This window comes from Juglans microcarpa x Juglans regia, chromosome 5S (assembly GCF_004785595.1).
Source record: "Juglans microcarpa x Juglans regia isolate MS1-56 chromosome 5S, Jm3101_v1.0, whole genome shotgun sequence".
In the NCBI taxonomy this organism is placed as follows: Eukaryota; Viridiplantae; Streptophyta; class Magnoliopsida; order Fagales; family Juglandaceae; genus Juglans; species Juglans microcarpa x Juglans regia.
Genome location: NC_054603.1, coordinates 6,703,547 through 6,722,754, shown reverse-complemented (window position 1 = coordinate 6,722,754; position 19,208 = coordinate 6,703,547). Strand labels below are relative to the sequence as shown.

At 32.7% G+C, this 19,208-nt stretch overlaps 2 protein-coding genes across 2 annotated transcripts; both read right to left on the bottom strand.

Annotated features, from left to right (window-relative positions):
- Positions 1-13,975: 13,975 nt before the first annotated feature.
- On the bottom strand, positions 13,976-14,551 carry LOC121267035. The gene has a single exon (XM_041170917.1). The coding sequence runs from the start codon at positions 14,549-14,551 to the stop codon at positions 13,976-13,978; it is 576 nt and encodes a 191-aa protein (XP_041026851.1).
- Positions 14,552-16,390: 1,839 nt separating this feature from the next.
- On the bottom strand, positions 16,391-18,941 carry LOC121268201 (CRIB domain-containing protein RIC10-like). Its single transcript, XM_041172351.1, has 6 exons — positions 18,505-18,941; positions 18,390-18,412; positions 18,261-18,359; positions 17,900-17,997; positions 17,658-17,763; positions 16,391-16,607 (listed from the first exon to the last, which is right to left on the bottom strand). The coding sequence occupies exons 1-6, from the start codon at positions 18,657-18,659 to the stop codon at positions 16,408-16,410; spliced, it is 681 nt and encodes a 226-aa protein (XP_041028285.1). The 5' UTR covers positions 18,660-18,941; the 3' UTR covers positions 16,391-16,407.
- Between the last annotated feature and the right edge of the window lie 267 nt (positions 18,942-19,208).

The following is a 19,208-nucleotide window of genomic DNA, read 5'->3' as shown; positions in this document are numbered from 1 at the left end:
ACAATGTAGTATATAGTTATAAATATATATATAAAATATAGTATATATATTATAGTATAAGTTAGTATATAATAATGAATTTAATAAGTAACAATTTAATATATATTATTGATTTATATATATGGTATAGTTTATATATTATATACATTTATGTTCTCATCTAAAGTATTATGCTATCATACTATACAATGTAGTATATAGTGATAGATATATAAAATATAGTATACATATTATATTGTAAGTTAGTATATAATAAAGAATTTAATAAGTAACAATTTAATATATATTATTGATTTATATATATGGTATAATTTATATATTATATACATTTATGTTCTCATTTAAAGTATTATACTATCATACTATACAATGTAGTATATAGTTATAAATAGATATATAAAATGTAGTATATATATTATAGTATAAGTTAGTATATAATAAAGAATTTAATAAGTAAATATTTAATATATATTATTGATTTATATATATGGTATAGTTTATATATTATATACATTTATGTTCTCATTTAAAGTATTATACTATCATACTATACAATGTAGTATATAGTTATAAATAGATATATAAAATGTAGTATATATATTATAGTATAAGTTAGTATATAATAAAGAATTTAATAAGTAACAATTTAATATATATTATTGATTTATATATATGGTATAGTTTATATATTATATACATTTATGTTCTCATTTAAAGTATTATGCTATCATACTATACAATGTAGTATATAGTTATAGATATATAAAATATAGTATACATATTATATTATAAGTTAGTATATAATAAAGAATTTAATAAGTAACAATTTAATATATATTATTGATTTATATATATGGTATAATTTATATATTATTTACATTTATGTTCTCATTTAAAATATTATGCTATCATACTTTACAATGTAGTATATAGTTATAAATATATATATAAAATATAGTATATATATTATAGTATAAGTTAGTATATAATAATGAATTTAATAAGTAACAATTTAATATATATTATTGATTTATATATATGGTATAGTTTATATATTATATACATTTATGTTCTCATCTAAAGTATTATGCTATCATACTATACAATGTAGTATATAGTGATAGATATATAAAATATAGTATACATATTATATTATAAGTTAGTATATAATAAAGAATTTAATAAGTAACAATTTAATATATATTATTGATTTATATATATGGTATAGTTTATATATTATATACATTTATGTTCTCATCTAAAGTATTATGCTATCATACTATACAATGTAGTATATAGTGATAGATATATAAAATATAGTATACATATTATATTATAAGTTAGTATATAATAAAGAATTTAATAAGTAACAATTTAATATATATTATTGATTTATATATATGGTATAATTTATATATTATATACATTTATGTTCTCATTTAAAGTATTATACTATCATACTATACAATGTAGTATATAGTTATAAATAGATATATAAAATGTAGTATATATATTATAGTATAAGTTAGTATATAATAAAGAATTTAATAAGTAACAATTTAATATATATTATTGATTTATATATATGGTATAGTTTATATATTATATACATTTATGTTCTCATTTAAAGTATTATGCTATCATACTATACAATGTAGTATATAGTTATAGATATATAAAATATAGTATACATATTATATTATAAGTTAGTATATAATAAAGAATTTAATAAGTAACAATTTAATATATATTATTGATTTATATATATGGTATAGTTTATATATTATATACATTTATGTTCTCATTTAAAGTATTATACTATCATACTATACAATGTAGTATATAGTTATAGATATATAAAATATAGTATACATATTATATTATAAGTTAGTATATAATAAAGAATTTAATAAGTAACAATTTAATATATATTATTGATTTATATATATGGTATAATTTATATATTATTTACATTTATGTTCTCATTTAAAATATTATGCTATCATACTTTACAATGTAGTATATAGTTATAAATATATATATAAAATATAGTATATATATTATAGTATAAGTTAGTATATAATAATGAATTTAATAAGTAACAATTTAATATATATTATTGATTTATATATATGGTATAGTTTATATATTATATACATTTATGTTCTCATCTAAAGTATTATGCTATCATACTATACAATGTAGTATATAGTGATAGATATATAAAATATAGTATACATATTATATTATAAGTTAGTATATAATAAAGAATTTAATAAGTAACAATTTAATATATATTATTGATTTATATATATGGTATAGTTTATATATTATATACATTTATGTTCTCATCTAAAGTATTATGCTATCATACTATACAATGTAGTATATAGTGATAGATATATAAAATATAGTATACATATTATATTATAAGTTAGTATATAATAAAGAATTTAATAAGTAACAATTTAATATATATTATTGATTTATATATATGGTATAATTGATATATTATTTACATTTATGTTCTCATTTAAAATATTATGCTATCATACTTTACAATGTAGTATATAGTTATAAATATATATATATAAAATGTAGTATATATATTATATTATAAGTTAGTATAGTAGGAATCGTACGTTCGAACGTTTCAAGTTAACGTTCGAACGTTAAAATAAGAGCGGGAAATTTCCCGCTCGATTAGGGTATCTGTGTGATTATTCAGACGTTCGGACGTTTAGACTATACGTTCGAACGTTATTTGGTTAAAATCACAAGAAAATTATGTACATCCGAACACCAAATATGTTAACGTTCGAACGTTAGTTAAATTAGTGCGGGAAATTTAACGCTCCAATATGGTAACAGTTTGATGAAATGTACGTTCGGACGTTTAAGTTAAATGTTCGAACGTTTATCTGTAAATTTACGAACGTTCAAACGAAATATTGTGATACATTTTAACATATATGAGGAAAGTGCGGGAACTTTCCCGCTAGATTTTATGTTATTAATAAGAAGGGTACGTTCGAACGCGTACTGTAAACGTCCGAACGTTATGAGCAGGGGAAATTTTAGTATATAACGTTCAGACGTACAGCTTGAACGTTCGAACGTTTAAACTAATAATTTGCAGTATTAATCAGTACGCGCACGGGAGGAAGCGGATCATTTCTTCTTCTCCCGTGCGCGCAACAGACAGAGAGAGAGACAGAGAGAGACAGAGAGAGAGAGAGAGAGGGTGTTAGTGTGAGAGAGAGTTGAGTTAGAGAGTTAGAGAGTTAGAGAGAGTTGAGTTTTGGTAAGAAAAAAATTTTATTTCTTGTCTTTATTTGAATTTTATGATATTTATACAATGTGTTTTTGTTATAGAATATTTCTAATAAGTTAGTGTTGTATTTTTTTGAAGGATTGCTTGTTTTGGGAAGTTGGAAGAATTTGATTTGTAAGAGGATATTGTGAGTGCTAGGTATATTTCTAAACTTTATCAATATATTGTTGTGATAAAATACTTACTCTTGAAATATTGTGATTATTATTTGTATAGTTTGTAAATAGTTTGTGAGTTTTTGTAAATATGTTGTGATATGAATTTGAGCTATTGTGTTTCTTATTAGAAATATATTTTCATTAGGCTTTGTTAATACATGTTTATTACTTACTCAACTTTAAAAATATGTTAATACATGTAGCATGTTATTTTGTGAATATATTGTGAGTTATTATGAATATGTTGTGATATGGACTTTATATATTTAAATTATTATTTGTGAATGACGTTTGAATATATTTACATTATTACAAATAAGCAATAAGTTTGTATAGTAGGAATCGTACGTTCGAACGTTTCAAGTTAACGTTCGAACTTTAAAATAAGAGCAGGAAATTTCCCGCTCGATTAAGGTATCTGTGTGATTATTCAGACGTTCGGACGTTTAGACTATACGTTCGAACGTTATTTGATTAAAATCACCAGAAAATTATGTACATCCGAACACTAAATATGTTAACGTTCGAACGTTAGTTAAATTAGTGCGGAAAATTTTCCGCTCAAATATGGTAACACTTTGATGAAATTTACGTTCGAATGTTTAAGTTAAATGTTCGAACGTTTATCTGTAAATTTACGAACGTTCGAACGAAAAATTGTGATACATTCGAACATATATGAGGAAAGTGCGGGAACTTTCCCGCTAGATTTTATGTTATAAATAAGAAGGGTACGTTCGAACGTGTATTGTAAACGTCCGAACGCTATGAGCGGGGGAAATTTTATCATATAACGTTCGGACGTACAACTTAAACGTTCGAACGTTTAAACTAATAATTTTAGCATATAACGTTCAGACGTACAACTTAAAAACGTCCGAACGTTTAAACTAATAATTTTAGAACTTAATCAGTACGCGCACGGGAGGTCCATTGAACATTTTTTCTTCTCCCGTGCGCGCAACACAGAGAGAGAGAGAGTTGAGTTAGAGAGTTAGAGAGAGTTGAGTTTGGTAAGAAAAATTTTTTATTTCTTGTCTTTATTTGAATTTTATGGTATTTATACAATGTGTTTTTGTGATATGGATTTGAAAAATTATGATAATAACATTTCAAATTAAGTAATAACAAATAAAAGTAACTCTTTAAGAATTATAATAATTAAAATTATTGTATAACCATTGAAATTTAAGAATGATAATTAAATATTTATAATAATATTTGAAATTAAGTAATAACAAATAAAACTAACTCTTTAAGAATTATAATATTTAAAATTATATTAAACTTCTTTTACAATTTAAGTATAACAATTAAAATTATAATATAACCTTTAAAATACTCTTCAATAAAAAAGTCCTGAAACTACTAAATAAGTAGAGTTTGAATATGTAAATATACTTATTTATTATAAACTAAAGAGAAAGGAAATAAGGATCAAATAGATTCTTATATAAAAATTATATACATATTGTCTATATAAGTAAATAACTCACTAAATTAAGTATAACAATTAAGATTATAATTGTAGAATGATAATAATTAAAATTATATAATAACCTTTAAAATTATATATAACAATTATAATCTCTAAATTTTGGTCTAATTGCTTGACTGTCATAGTCTATTCGGCCTTGAGAGGAGAGTCGAGGTCGGACAGTTTGTGACGGTTAAGTAATTAGATCAAAATTTAAACATTCTTCAAGATCATTCTCCCTCGTTGTGTACAAGACACGAAACAGGGGGTCACATAATCTTCCATCCCTCTTTAGTTTAACAATATGGAGATATTATTGTATGATTATACTGCTAGATGCGTGTGACATTACATAAATACCCTTAGACCCGTTTGGGAATCAGTGTACATTTATGTGTCCACTGATTCCTGAATTGTCCAGTGTGGACAGTTTGTGATTATATTATCTGTATTGCACATTTTTGTTACTCGCTACTTTCCACGTTTAATATGAAGTTTCGGTGTCTTCTTCTATTGTTCTTCGGGTATACTGTTCGTAGGGTCACAATCCCGATATTTGAACATGTATACTTGGAGAATTATGGGGAGGTGCTGTCGAAATTTCTACTAACGTAGAAATTAGTAGAGTGACGAGATTTGTGCAATATGGAGAATATAATCTCGAATGGGATAGGACCAACTACCTTATAAAAAAAGTAATGAGAATTGGAGCATGACATGCATGTGAATTTTCAATATGCGTGTTATTAATATATAGATGTTTTTAGAAATGGACAAAAATTGAATGCGTCTGGACGATAGACTTGGAAATGATTACGTACCCTATGCATGTGGAGTAAGAACTTTCATTGATTTTGCACGGGCTTCTGCTGATAGTCGTGGTTACATTAAGTGTCCATGTCGAGGGTGTAAAAATTTGTGTGCGATAGGATTGGATGAAGTAGAGCGTCATATATTTGTGAACGGTATGGATCTGGGATATACGCGATGGGTACTGCATGGTGAGCCGTATGAAGGGTCAGCAGATGTATTGGTCGATCATCACAATTATTTGCGGCACATGGATGATGATTATGAGCATGATGAGATGGAGGAGATGTTGGGTGACATTGGAGCTGGGATGTTTATGGATGAGGTTAACGACAATGCCTCAACTGGTGGATCAGGGACTGATTGTGAAAATTTCCCTTCACTGTGGGAAGATGCAAAGCGCGAGCTTTACTCAGGTTGTACAAAACATTCCAAAATGTCGTTTATTGTGCGGTTGCTTCACATTAAATCATTGTGTGGGATGTCGACGAAAGCAATAAACATGGTATTGGACTTATTTAACGAGGTGCTTCCCGAAGGGTCTGCATTGCCTAAGAACTTTTATGAAGCGAAGCAGTTGAGAAATGGATTAGGATTTGAGTACAAGTCCATACATGCATGCAAGAATGATTGTGTATTGTTCTGGAAGGAGAACGAGGAGAAACAAGCATGTCCTGTATGTGGAGAGTCGAGGTGGAAAGGTAAGAAAAACGTCCCGGTTAAGGTGTTGCGGTATTTTCCCTTGAAACCTAGGTTGCAAAGACTATATATGTGTAAGAAAACAGCTCATGATATGAGGTGGCACGAGGAGAAAAGAGTTAAGAATGACGGGTATATGAGGCATCCAGCTGATTCACTTGCGTGGCAGTCTTTCGATAATCAGTATCCAGAGTTCGGGTTAGAAGCTCGGAACGTGCGCCTGAGACTCACAACCGATGGATTCAACCCTTTTGGGAATATGAGTACAAGTTATAGCACTTGGCCCGTGGTATTGATTCCGTACAATCTTCTACCATGGAGGTGCATGAAAGCGCCAAACTTTTTGTTAACTTTACTCATCCCTGGCCCTAGATCACCTGGGAATGATATTGACGTATTCATGCAGCCGTTGATTGAAGAGCTGAAAGAGTTATGGGAAACAGGGGTTAGAACTTATGATGCATCTAAGTCGACATCTTTTCAGATGCATGCTGCGGTAATGTGGACCATAAATGATTTTTCGGCGTATGAGAATCTTTCCGGCTGGAGTACGAAAGGGAAGTTAGCGTGTGCGACGTGTAATAAAGAAACTGCTAATGAGTGGCTAAAATTTTCTCAGAAGTTGTGTTTCATGGGTCATCGACGTTATTTACCAGCAAATCATGAATGGAGAAGAGAATGTGCCAAGTTTGATGGGAGAGTAGAGGATAGGATTGCACCAAAAGAGTTATCTGGAGAAGAGATAGTGGAACAACTGGAACATGTTAGAGCGAACAATTTTGGCAAAGGTCGGGGAAAGAACAAGAGAAAACGAGCCGTACCAGAATTGAATTGGACAAAGCGTAGTATTTTTTTTGACTTGCCGTATTGGTCGTCATGCAAGTTGCGACATAGTTTGGATGTAATGCACATAGAGAAGAATATTTGTGATAATATACTGGGTACATTGATGAGTATTAACAAAAAGACGAAAGACACGATCAAGACGAGGAAAGATCTTGAGAGAATGAGAATTAAACATAATCTGCATTTACGCGTGGAAGGCAACAGGGTGGTCATGCCGCATGCATGTTTTACGATGACGAGGGAGGAGAGGATGGATTTCTGCAAATGGTTGCAAGGTGTGAAGTTGCCAGATGGTTATGCTTCAAATATTGGTAGATGCATGAGTCCTGATGATTGGAAAATCAATGGATTGAAAAGTCATGATTGTCACATATTTTTGCAGAAGTTATTACCTGTGGGAATTCGTGGGAAGCTTACATCTAATGTACGTGTGGCCATATCTGAACTATGTATGTTTTTCAAGGATTTGTGCGCTCGGGTAGTAAATCGAGATGTGTTGTCGAAATTGGAAGAAGACATTGCTACTATACTATGTAAATTCGAGCAGATCTTTCCACCATCATTTTTTGATGTCATGGTCCATTTAGCAATACATTTACCGCGAGAGGTACTTCTGGGTGGACCGGTGCAATTCCGTTGGATGTATCCAGTTGAAAGATATTTGGGTCGACTGAAGCGGACTGTTGGGAATAAAGCCAAAGCTGAGGGTTCAATAGCAGAGGCCTATATACACGATGAATGATTAACATTTTGCTCTCTATATCTTCGTGGTGTCGAGACACGATTTAATCATCAAGAGCGAAATGCTGATCTTGCTACTCCGCCTCCTCGTGAGCTATCAGTGTTTTCCCAGAATGTACGACTCTTGGGTGCACAAACAGGTTACGATTTAATTGATGGAGAGTTGGGTAAAATTCGGTGGTATGTGCTAAATAACTGCCGAGAGATTGATGATTATCTTAGGTATGTCATTTCATTTCTTTGAATAATTATAGTTTTCTTTAAATTAATTAGAATTGTTGTGCTCAAAATATACTTCTTTTGCAACATGTTATAACAGTGACCACATGGACAAACTTAGGACGGAAGGCGTAGAAAATATAGAGGCAAGACACGAGGAAGAATTTCCCAGATGGTTTGAAGAACGTGTATGAACTAAAATTATATATATGTTATATTGTGAAATTTTTAACTCTGGATAATGAAATAATAAATATATACTATTTCAATTTATAGATTTTGGAACAACGTGCTCGTGATCCCGGATCAATTTTTTCTGAATTGTATGCATTGGCCCGTGGTCCCTCAAATAGAGCACTTCGATATACTGCATGCACGTTTCGAGGTTATAGATTTCATACTTTGGACCGTGAACGTAATAGAAAGACTCAAAATTGTGGTGTGTTGGTCGAGGGGAGTCATGGAACAGATGATATTGACTATTATGGTGTCATACGTGATATTATCGGATTGAAATATCTGGGTGGGTCTGTAACATATGTCTTTAAATGTGATTGGTGGGATCTAGGTGGTGGTCGGGTTTCGATACATAGGGATAATCACTTTACGAGTGTCAATACTGCATCTAAATGGTACGAAGATGATCCATTCGTATTGGCTTGTCAAGCTACCCAAGTCTATTACTTGATTGATCCAATGAAAAGTGCTGATGAAGATAGTGGAGAGATAACTTGGCGAGTCGTATAAAAATTTGTTCCTCGAAATATATATGAAGCAGGAACGGGTGCAGATTACGAGAATAGTGGAGATGAAGATGACACTCCGATTGTTGAGGTATACCAGGAAGATGGAGAGGGTATTAACTTGTTTGTTGACCTCGGTGCACTCGAGTTGCTCCCCTTGTGTAGAGATGATGTCCCACCCGTACATCTCGACCCGTCTGTATTAAATGATCATTCAATTCAAGTCAGTGAGGAGGAAGAAGAAGAAGACGAGTCAGAAGATGAAGACGAATCAGAATCCGGGCAGGAGGTGGATAAAGATGATGAAGAAGAGGTGCATGATGAAGATGAAGATGTTATTGATGGAGATTCTGAAACAAGCATGAAAAATTCATCTGAAGAATAAAAGTACTAAATATTTTATTCATATAGGTGACTATAAAATATCTTGAATTTTCATAATTTCTTCTAATTAATTTTCTTTGATATAATTAATTATTTTCAAGAATGCCGCCAAAACGACAACGAAGAAATGTGCCTCCGCCAAGTCCAAGTCCTGAACCCATTGAGGACTTCCCACTCGAGGAATCCGTTCCTGAAGATCAAGCTAACACAGAAGAGAACAACAGCCAGTCGACACCTACCAGTAAGGAAATATTGTCGTTGATAATTATATATATAGTTAATACTTTTTTCTCAATAACTATATAATTATAATTATAGTATATCCATTGTCATGTAGTTGATGCATCTGCACGTCGCGGTCGTGGCTATACACGTGGAATCTCTCTTGAAAAAAATAGAAGGCATGGTAAACTGAAGATCACAATTCCTGATAATTCCACTGGAGGAGTGGATGATAGTGCAGCAGCGCTTTCCTCCTATATTGGCACAGTAGTTCGAGCTTATGCTCCATTTTATGTGCGCTCATGGCGAGATGTTCTGAATGAGATTAAGGAGCACATTCGAAGTCGTGTGCTGGTGAGTTTACTTTTCAGTACATTTTTTTTACCTAGATTAATATATTATATTTTTTACCTGATTCCCTTATTAGGATGAATTCGACCTCGACTTTGGCCGTTGCGAGGATTTGAGAACCGTGAATGAGTTGATGGCTACACTATTCCGACGTCACAAAGGACGATGTCATGACCACTTCAAGAAGTTTGAGATGTTGGAAAAGGCTACGCAGTCTCCTTTTCAGCAGATGAAGTTAGATGATTGGAGAAAGTGTTGTGATCTTTTCGCATCTCCAGATTATCAGGTATTTTACATTTATATCTTTTAATTATTTACATTCATATTCGTTTTATATATTTTATGTATACATATTACAATTAACATTTTTAATATATTTTGTAGCACTTGAGTTCTACAAATGCACAGAATAGATCCGTTCTGACTGTCCACCATCGTGCCGGTTCAAGGTCATTCCACCGTCTTGCTGAAAAAATGGTAATTAAAAAATTATAGAATTTATTTATTTTCCTGATATTATTTCTGATAAGTACTAATATTATCTTTTTAAAATTGCTAATATTCTCGCTTTGTTAGAAACGTGATGATCCTGAAAACTTTTCCCTCATTCATGTCTATGCTGCTGCTCACACTAATGAGCATAGTGAGTGGATGGATCCTGTCGCTGCAGATAATTATGTAAGCAGTGTTAATTTTGTTAAATAAATTATTTATATAATATTTTAATAGTTTATTTCTTATTTCTATTTCTTTTAATACGTTACTAATTATTTACGATCATTACCTTTTAAATTGCAGAGCAAAATGTTGGAGATGCAGTCGGCTTCTGAGGAATCCTCTCCTAGTGACATAGACATATTCACGCAAGTGCTCAGGCCGCAGTCTAGTATGGCAAGAGGTTTGGGATGATCTATCAAGCATAAATGTTCATCCTCCTCAACCTCATCGGCTTCACAAATTAATAATCTTACGGCAGATTTAGAAGCTGCACGGCGTGAGAATGAGTATATGAGGTTGAGACAACAAGAGTTAGAGTCTCTCTTAGAACGACAGTCTCATTTAGAGACGCGTTTGCAGGACCAACAGAGAGACCAGGAGGAAAGAATACGCAATGAAGTGCAAGAGCAAGTACAACGGGAGATGATGGTGCAAATGGAACGTGTTATGTCGTTGCAACAGAATCCCCGTGGGCGAGGGAAAAAGAAGAAATAAACTTTATCAATATTTCTGACTAGTTTTAATATCTAATTTTGTACTTTTATAAGACATTGTTACTTGTTAATTGGGTATGTAATATGATACAATTGGTATTATGTTTTTAAATTTTATGAAATTAGTATTTCTGATCTGTACGTTCGAATGTAAATAAAAATCGTTCGAACGTTGGTTCACACTGTAACAAACGTTCGAACGTAAATACAATTGAATCGTTCGAACGTTAAACTATACGTTCGAACGTACTCACGCTAAAACGAACAAACCGTTCGAACGGTAAAGCGACTAACGTTCGAACAAAGAACTTGCATTCGGACGCTCCTTCGTTTACATTCGAAATAACGTCCGAACATTAAACGCGCTACGTTTGAACATTTACGTTTACGTTTGAACAAATATTCGAACGTTTAATGTAATTAACTTTCGGACGCATTAACATTCGAACGTAAATTTTGTACGTTCGAACACGATATCCAACAAACGTCAACTTCTCTCATTCGAACACCAATCGGTCGGGTATAACGTCCGAACGTTTGATTATACGTCCGAATGTGATTTTCTGTGACAGTTCATAGCCGTCACAAAAAAAGGAACGTTCGAACGTTGTACCAAACGGAACACTTCCAACCGTCACTAAAAATATTTTTTGTGACGGTTGAACAGTAAACCGTCACCAAATGTTTTCTGTGACGTACTTTAGGTGACGGTCATGGTGACGGTTTCAAACCGTCACCAAATATGTTTAGTGACGGTTTGCCATTTTTTTGTGACAGTTTTCTCTGTCACAAAACACACATTCTGTTGTAGTGAGGCCATGTGGCTTAGGCAAAGTCACACCGCCTACCCTTGTCAATATGGGTTTCATACACTACTACTTTATAACTTGATTAAAATGGCCCGGGGTACCATCACATTATATGCGAAGGATAATTAAACTATGTTTTAGGTTTTCTAATGAATAATATTTAACAACAAACTATATTAAAAGGTTTTAAGTACCTTATGAATTACATATATATATTGTGTAGCTAGTTACCGGCCAATTAACGTCGGTTTTTTTATTAAATATATTGTATTCAGTTAATTATAAATTCTAAAGGAGAAATAATATAATATTAAATTTATAATTTTTTCAAATTAAACACAATAGGAAAAAAATTTACTCGACACCAAGAGCTAATGTAATGATGACAACAAGAGTATACTTACAAAATTATAAACAATATACTCCTTAATTTTTTACAAGAGACTTGTGTACTGTATTATAAATTTATTCGAACAAAATTATCAAAAGTAGGAAGACATGCACGCAGCCCCCTCGCCCTAGAGTTTTCCCTAAATTTTAGTTAAAGATGACACTCCTTATAATTTTATCCTAAATTTTATTTATTTTTAAAAAATCTTGTACATCTCATTCCCTATCATTTATCTATTCTATTAAAATAATATTCTTCTATTCTTTCTTTATTAATTTTTTCTCTCTCCATTTACAAACTTAACTACTCAATATTTTTTCTTATGTTTTGATCTGTTACTCTAGTGAATATTTTAAACAAAATTTTAAATTTTTTTTATGGGTATGATAATATTTTTAAAATTAATTTTTTTATGTTTTAGTAATTATTTAAATTATTTTTAAAATTATTATTTAAAACTATAATACATATGAGTATGAGAGAAAGTGTAGATGATTGGAAGAATGATTTATTTTATTTATTATAATAAAATATTGATAAATGGTGATTTAGGGGATGAATGGTGATTTCTTATATTTAGAGAACTATAGTTATCTCTTAAATCAAAATCCTAAAATAAAGAATGAGGTGAGAGATGGTTTTTCAGCTTTTTCTTAAATAATTCTCTATAATTTTGGAATAACTGTGAAATAGGACATGTGATGAGAATGCTCTTTGTTTGCCAAACCACCCCGTCACAGCGAACAGGAAAACACTTTGCATGAATTCTATAAATAAAGTTATCTTCATCACTGTGCACTGGTCATCATGTGCAGGGATGACCGTTGATATGATGCCCCGAATATTGTTACAGCTTCTATAATAATTAATATGGTAGTTGATGATCAACAATATTTTTATCTCGCGCCTCGGTCTTCATAAATAAATGACAGACTTTGATCAGCCCTAGCAGCAACTTGTACGTGTTGTTTGGACTGGGGAAAGAATTTGCAGATATTTCATCAGTATAACAGCTCGCCAGCGATCCATCTTATACATGCATGCATCCTTTGCTTGCCCAGCTAGAATCCCTGTGGCCCGTACGTGCTTTCACGAAGGATTTAATTGCTATATATCATGGGGCTAGTTTCAAGGACATCGGTTGAGGCCGTACTAGCTTTCTCTAATTTGTATCTCAATTTTGTGCATGGGTATCTTGCTTGCTCTTAAATATGTTACAAAATAAGAAAGGAGTCTCGGAGTTTTGTCTTCGCAGATGCACGATAAAACAATATGCACCAGGAAAATACATGGAGATCATGCATGCATGGCAGCATTAAAAGAAAAAGGCATGCAAGATAGATAAACATGATTGAATCTTTTTCTGAACTACGAATACGATTGAATATATAATAGGCCAATTAATATCTATCTGCAGGGTTGTAACTTTTCTGCAGATTAATGAATCTTATTTTAATAATTTGTAGTAATTAAACAAATAACGTTCAAAATTCAACATATCATGAGCAATTGGATTACAGATTTCATGCATATTTTTATTAGAATACTACCCAAACAGGCCGGGTCCAATATACGAAGGTTTATAGCTTGACCCTCGATTTGCAAACAGAATCAGCTCTCTTGGTTTGAATGAAGATAGAGATGTCACAGGTGGTATAACTGGTAACTTTCGTCTTGAACAGCTTCAATAGGCTGGCCTTCCCATGCAGGGTAGTTGCCGAAGTAAAATTCAGGATCCCAATAGCAAAGTCAGACCAAAAATCAAGATTTGTTAATAACTTATCTGCAGTGATTTCCACGGATGTGCTTATATTGTGCTTCTGACGAGCAGGAATTGTGTCCTCTTCTATCGGAGTTTCAGCCACGACATTCCCACGATAACTCACATAAGCAGTGCTTGCCTCGTGCTTAAAGCTTCCATAGTTACGATTATCAACCGTGACCAATATCCCTAATGTGACGTTTAGCCCGAAAACTGGCAGTACTTGTAGTTTAAAGTTTTCCAGGCCAACAGGCTGAGCTATTATTTTGGGGTCTTTAGGCTTTAAAACGGTGAAGAACAAGACAACTGCCACCACTATGACAGTGATGAGGAAAATGGTAGTGACACCACAGCAGATTTTCAGGGTTCTGTGAGAATTTCTTCCACACCCCATGATTTCTTCTTCAATTGGGTTGTAGAAAAAATATATAGAGAGAGAGATCTAGAGATCTGTTGTTTAAGATAGAATGATTAAGACGGAGCAGGCCGACGACGACTGATCAAAGGGTTGTTACGAGGCGTTAATTTTACAAGGTGAACATTAAAATTTACGTACAAGGTGAACATTACAATTTACAAACAAGGGGATTGTTACAAGGCGTTAATTTTTTGTTTTGAGAAGGTGGCCAGCCGGTTGTGAATATAGTAAACGAGGATCAAGATCTGACGTTTGTTGTCGTTTTTCGTGTGCATTGGAGGTGAAAGCAAGGGAGATCACGTAAAGATTATATTATATTAATTTAGCAGAGAATTAGACGGTTGGTAATTTCATGTTATTGTTGTCATCCTTGTTTTCGCAGATATGTTTGTGAAAATTGGCATTAGTTTGGCCTTGTCACCTTTGTTTCTGGATGGCTATTCCATCGCCTGCTTTTAGCAAGCATGCAGCGATCATCCATCACGGCAATTAGCTAGCTAGATAAATGCCACATGGCCTGCCGACTTGATGCATTGGCCTTTCCATATCATAATGATTGTTGAAGCTGGATCGATGGATATGTAGATCATATCACTACATGAGTAAGCTCACACACATGATTCACCCCATCCGAATCTACGCGGCCCGTACGTTGACACTAGGCATTGCACCGTCTAGGGTTTAAATTATGAGAAATTCTATTTGGAATCCTGATTGGAGGATTACGTATACAGTCTTATTAATGAATGAGAGTAAAAAGAAAAAAAAATTATTTTAAAAAAGATATTATTATAATTTAAATTTTTTTTAAAACATAGCTGTATGAGTTTGCATCAACAGTCTCTATTTGGAAACTATATGTAAACTAACTCTTAAATTTTGCTCCAAAAAACCCAAAAATGTGCCACTTTTAACGAGGGTCCAAGAAAGTACATAAATTTAGAATAAAAACATAAAATCAATGCTTATATAATTAAGCAAAGAAAAGAACTAGCATTCTTTTTTACACACCAAACACATCTCTGTATGAAAGCAATCCACATCAGTTATGCCAAAAAGTATTCATATTTTAATTGTTTTTAAAATTATTTTATGTAACAAAACATAGCACATGTACTGGGCTTTGGACCTTGAGGCTTCCACCAAATCCAACACAATGAAGTCCATTAATGGCCCATTTTACTAAACGCCGAGCTCTCTCATTTGCAGTATCATGGGCTATTTTAATTGGGCCCAAGGATCGGGTTCAACAATACCTTACCCTTTCAATTTCATCTGAGCAAGAACATGCAAATAATAATAATAATAATAATTCTCAACTTGTGTATTGCACATTCTATCTTCCGAAAGAACCAGTTACAAAAGAATTCCCTAGTTAACACCAAGCATTCTAAATCAAGGTCTGTTCCAGAACTAGAAAAACAGCATCCCCTAGAATTCTTTGCATTTCCTTGAATTCTGTTTCAAGATCTATATCTAAATCAGCCAAACTTGCTGCACCAGCAGCAGCAGAACTGAAGGAATTCAACTCCCTGTGATGCTTATTCCTTACGAGGCCAAAAGCTTTCATCTTCAAGTGTAACCCTTTGAACATTGATCATCGTTCTTTCTTGCCACCACCTATTTAATTTCCACATTTCTGGAAAAACATGATTTTTTTTTTTTTTTTTTTCCAATTTACATGAGATTCTTCAACCTCCTATGCTGTCCTTCTTGATGACTTTGTCAAAAACCCGAGCAAGAAGAGAAGGGGATTCCACAAAGTCTGCTGAGGACATTGACATATTCTTTTTTCAAGTTCCCTGCATCAATTTCATAATATTACACCATTTCTAGACTTGTAGGTTTAATGCTGCATCCATATCAGACTTCGACTTTGTTGGTCGCGAGGATCTAGACAAAGAAGACTTGGGAGAAGAAGTTGATCTGGACTTTTTTCGCTTCTGCTTCTTTTGAACATTATGAAGTTCAGTAGGTGGAACGTCTTTGAACGTGTCGCATGCTGGTCGGTGTCTCATGGAATGCTCAAAACCTATTATACGAGGTCAAAGCATAATTTAAATCACGACATAAACTAGAATGAATGGGCAACACCACCAGAATACAGAAAATCACATTGTTCATTCAAATACATATTTTTTAAATAACACATGATATAGACATGGATTTATTTCATCACACCTTAACATCCCTGATTTTCTACTATGGTTAAAACCTTTTGTCCCCCTTCCTCTGTTTTAGCTTGACAGTATATTCCTAATAATTGACACGCACCTAGAAGCATCCAAAAAAGTATTTTCCTTGCACTATATTTCATGTATGGAGACATTGAATAAAACCCAGCACATTATAACTTTGAACCAACACTTTAATATAAGCATCCAACACTTCGATCAATTCTCGTTCCGAACTTTTTAGCCATTTTACAGAAAAAGATGAACTACCATTTAAGTATTTCACACCTGTAAGCTTTTTCCTTGAAATGCCTTTCACATCAAAAAGCTTGTTTTTCACAAAACTCTCCCCTCATTAAACTGAAATATGATACTGCAAAACTACATCTTTTAATCCAATTGATAATTATTCCAAACATCTCATTTAATAGAGTCGGTAAATTCTTCAAACTATCTCAATCACATCACATCCTTAATTTGCACACCCTCTGGCAAAGCTCACCACCATCTTAGCAGATAACAGCAGCACATAAAGAAAATTCTAATCAGCTCTATCAATTTATGAGAAACTTAGTCTCTGGGGTGGACCACCAAAAACTGGTATTTTTTGCACATCTTGCAACATAGCTCCAATAAACTAGAATAAACGTTGATCTATAGTTCCTCTTCAACTGGCTAACCCGTGGAAAGACCTTGCTTGGACTTGTCTATTGAGTACAAGTGCACATGATATGAGGCGAGTGAACATCTGAAAACTTTAAAATACACTTAAGAAATACTCGAAATGACATAAAAGCTCCCAGCAATCTCTTCACTCTCTCTGCAGCATGTGCTATATTATAAATACTTACACAAACATAAATGAGCTATATATTGAAGTGTAAGGTACGAAAAGAGCTCAAACACACCATTAGAAGACCGTGTGGAAAGAGGCATAGAGTTGGAACCTCTAAATTCACCAAGGCTTCCGAGCGATGTCGTTGAAAACTCGGATGCTGTTTTATATTCATTCATCTGCATAGTCCCACCGAACAAAACCAATTAGTGGAGAGAGCATACAAACGCACTTTTGGGTATTTACCATGCAAGCGATAAAGCTATATATAACTGGAAGACAAAAAATAAGGAATAAAAGATGTGGACTACGTACCCAACTAGGTGCACTGCCAGATTGGTCATCCAATCCTATGTGTGCCACATGCTTAACATCTGTCGGGTACCCAATTTCAATCTCACGCTCCTTCACAACTACATCGAGAACATTTCCAATTTTTAGCCCAAAACACTCAAAAACCATCAAAATATTCACAGGTAAAAACAGAGAAACAAACATAAACATTCATGCACACATACCCAATTTCCATCTCAAGCTCCTTCACAACTACATCGAGACCATTTTCAGTTCTTAACCAAGAACAATAAAAACCCACCAAAATATTCACAGGTAAAAACAGAGAAACACACATGCATGCATACACACTACATATGTATGTGTGAAAAAGTGGCATTACCAAATATTTGGGAAATGAATTTGAAACTTTTGTAGATTCCTTTCATCTTGGGCGACATGGTGGAAGCAAGAAAAATGCAACAGCCAGACGCTTTAAGGAATGGCGTACGGGGAAGCAAAACACCAATAAATGTGTAGAGATGGTTCTTTTGCCTGCCAGAAAATAGACGTAGTTAGATTGGTATCAATCATAGATTATAACCAAGAAAATATGTATGGTACCTCAATAAGACGATTCCGCTTACACGAACGAAAGAGTGACAGGTTCAAAAACCCAAGAAAGTTCTCCGCTTCCTGCAGCCACAGTTACAGGGTTCCGGTGTTCATCTTCTACAACTACTGTGGATGAATGAACAGCACGTATAAAAACTCCCCCTGGGTACAAGAAGGGTTGGTGCATTCATAGACCCATAAGAGCCAGACGATGAAGATCGAAACAAACAAACAAAAAAAAGAAAGAAAGAAGGACAAAAAATAAAGAAGAAGAAGAAGAAGAATAGAAGAAGAAAAGACAAGAACAAGAAAGGATGCTAATAGATAACGAGAACTGAAACGAAAAGAAGGGCCTAAAAGGAAGAGAAGAGAAGATGGATAACCATGAAAGCCTCCGAAACCAAGGGGAAGAGAAAGTATGGCTTTGAAAGATTGGACAAGAAACTGGGGCGTAATAAATTGGGTGGTTACTGATCTCCACCCACAGAATATTATAATTTTATATTCCTTTTGAAAAGAAGCGATTTAACAACAACAACAAAAAAAACCAATAGCTAGGATGGCTTTTTTATTGTTGAACAAGTGAGATCTGCGGGCTTTCAGGCTTCAATATTTACCTCCGATTTGAGATTAAAATTAAAAATTAAATATAATATTATTAAAATATATTTTTTAAATTAAAAAAAATTATTTATTTTATTTTTTATAAAATTTTAAAAAAATTATAATAATTAGA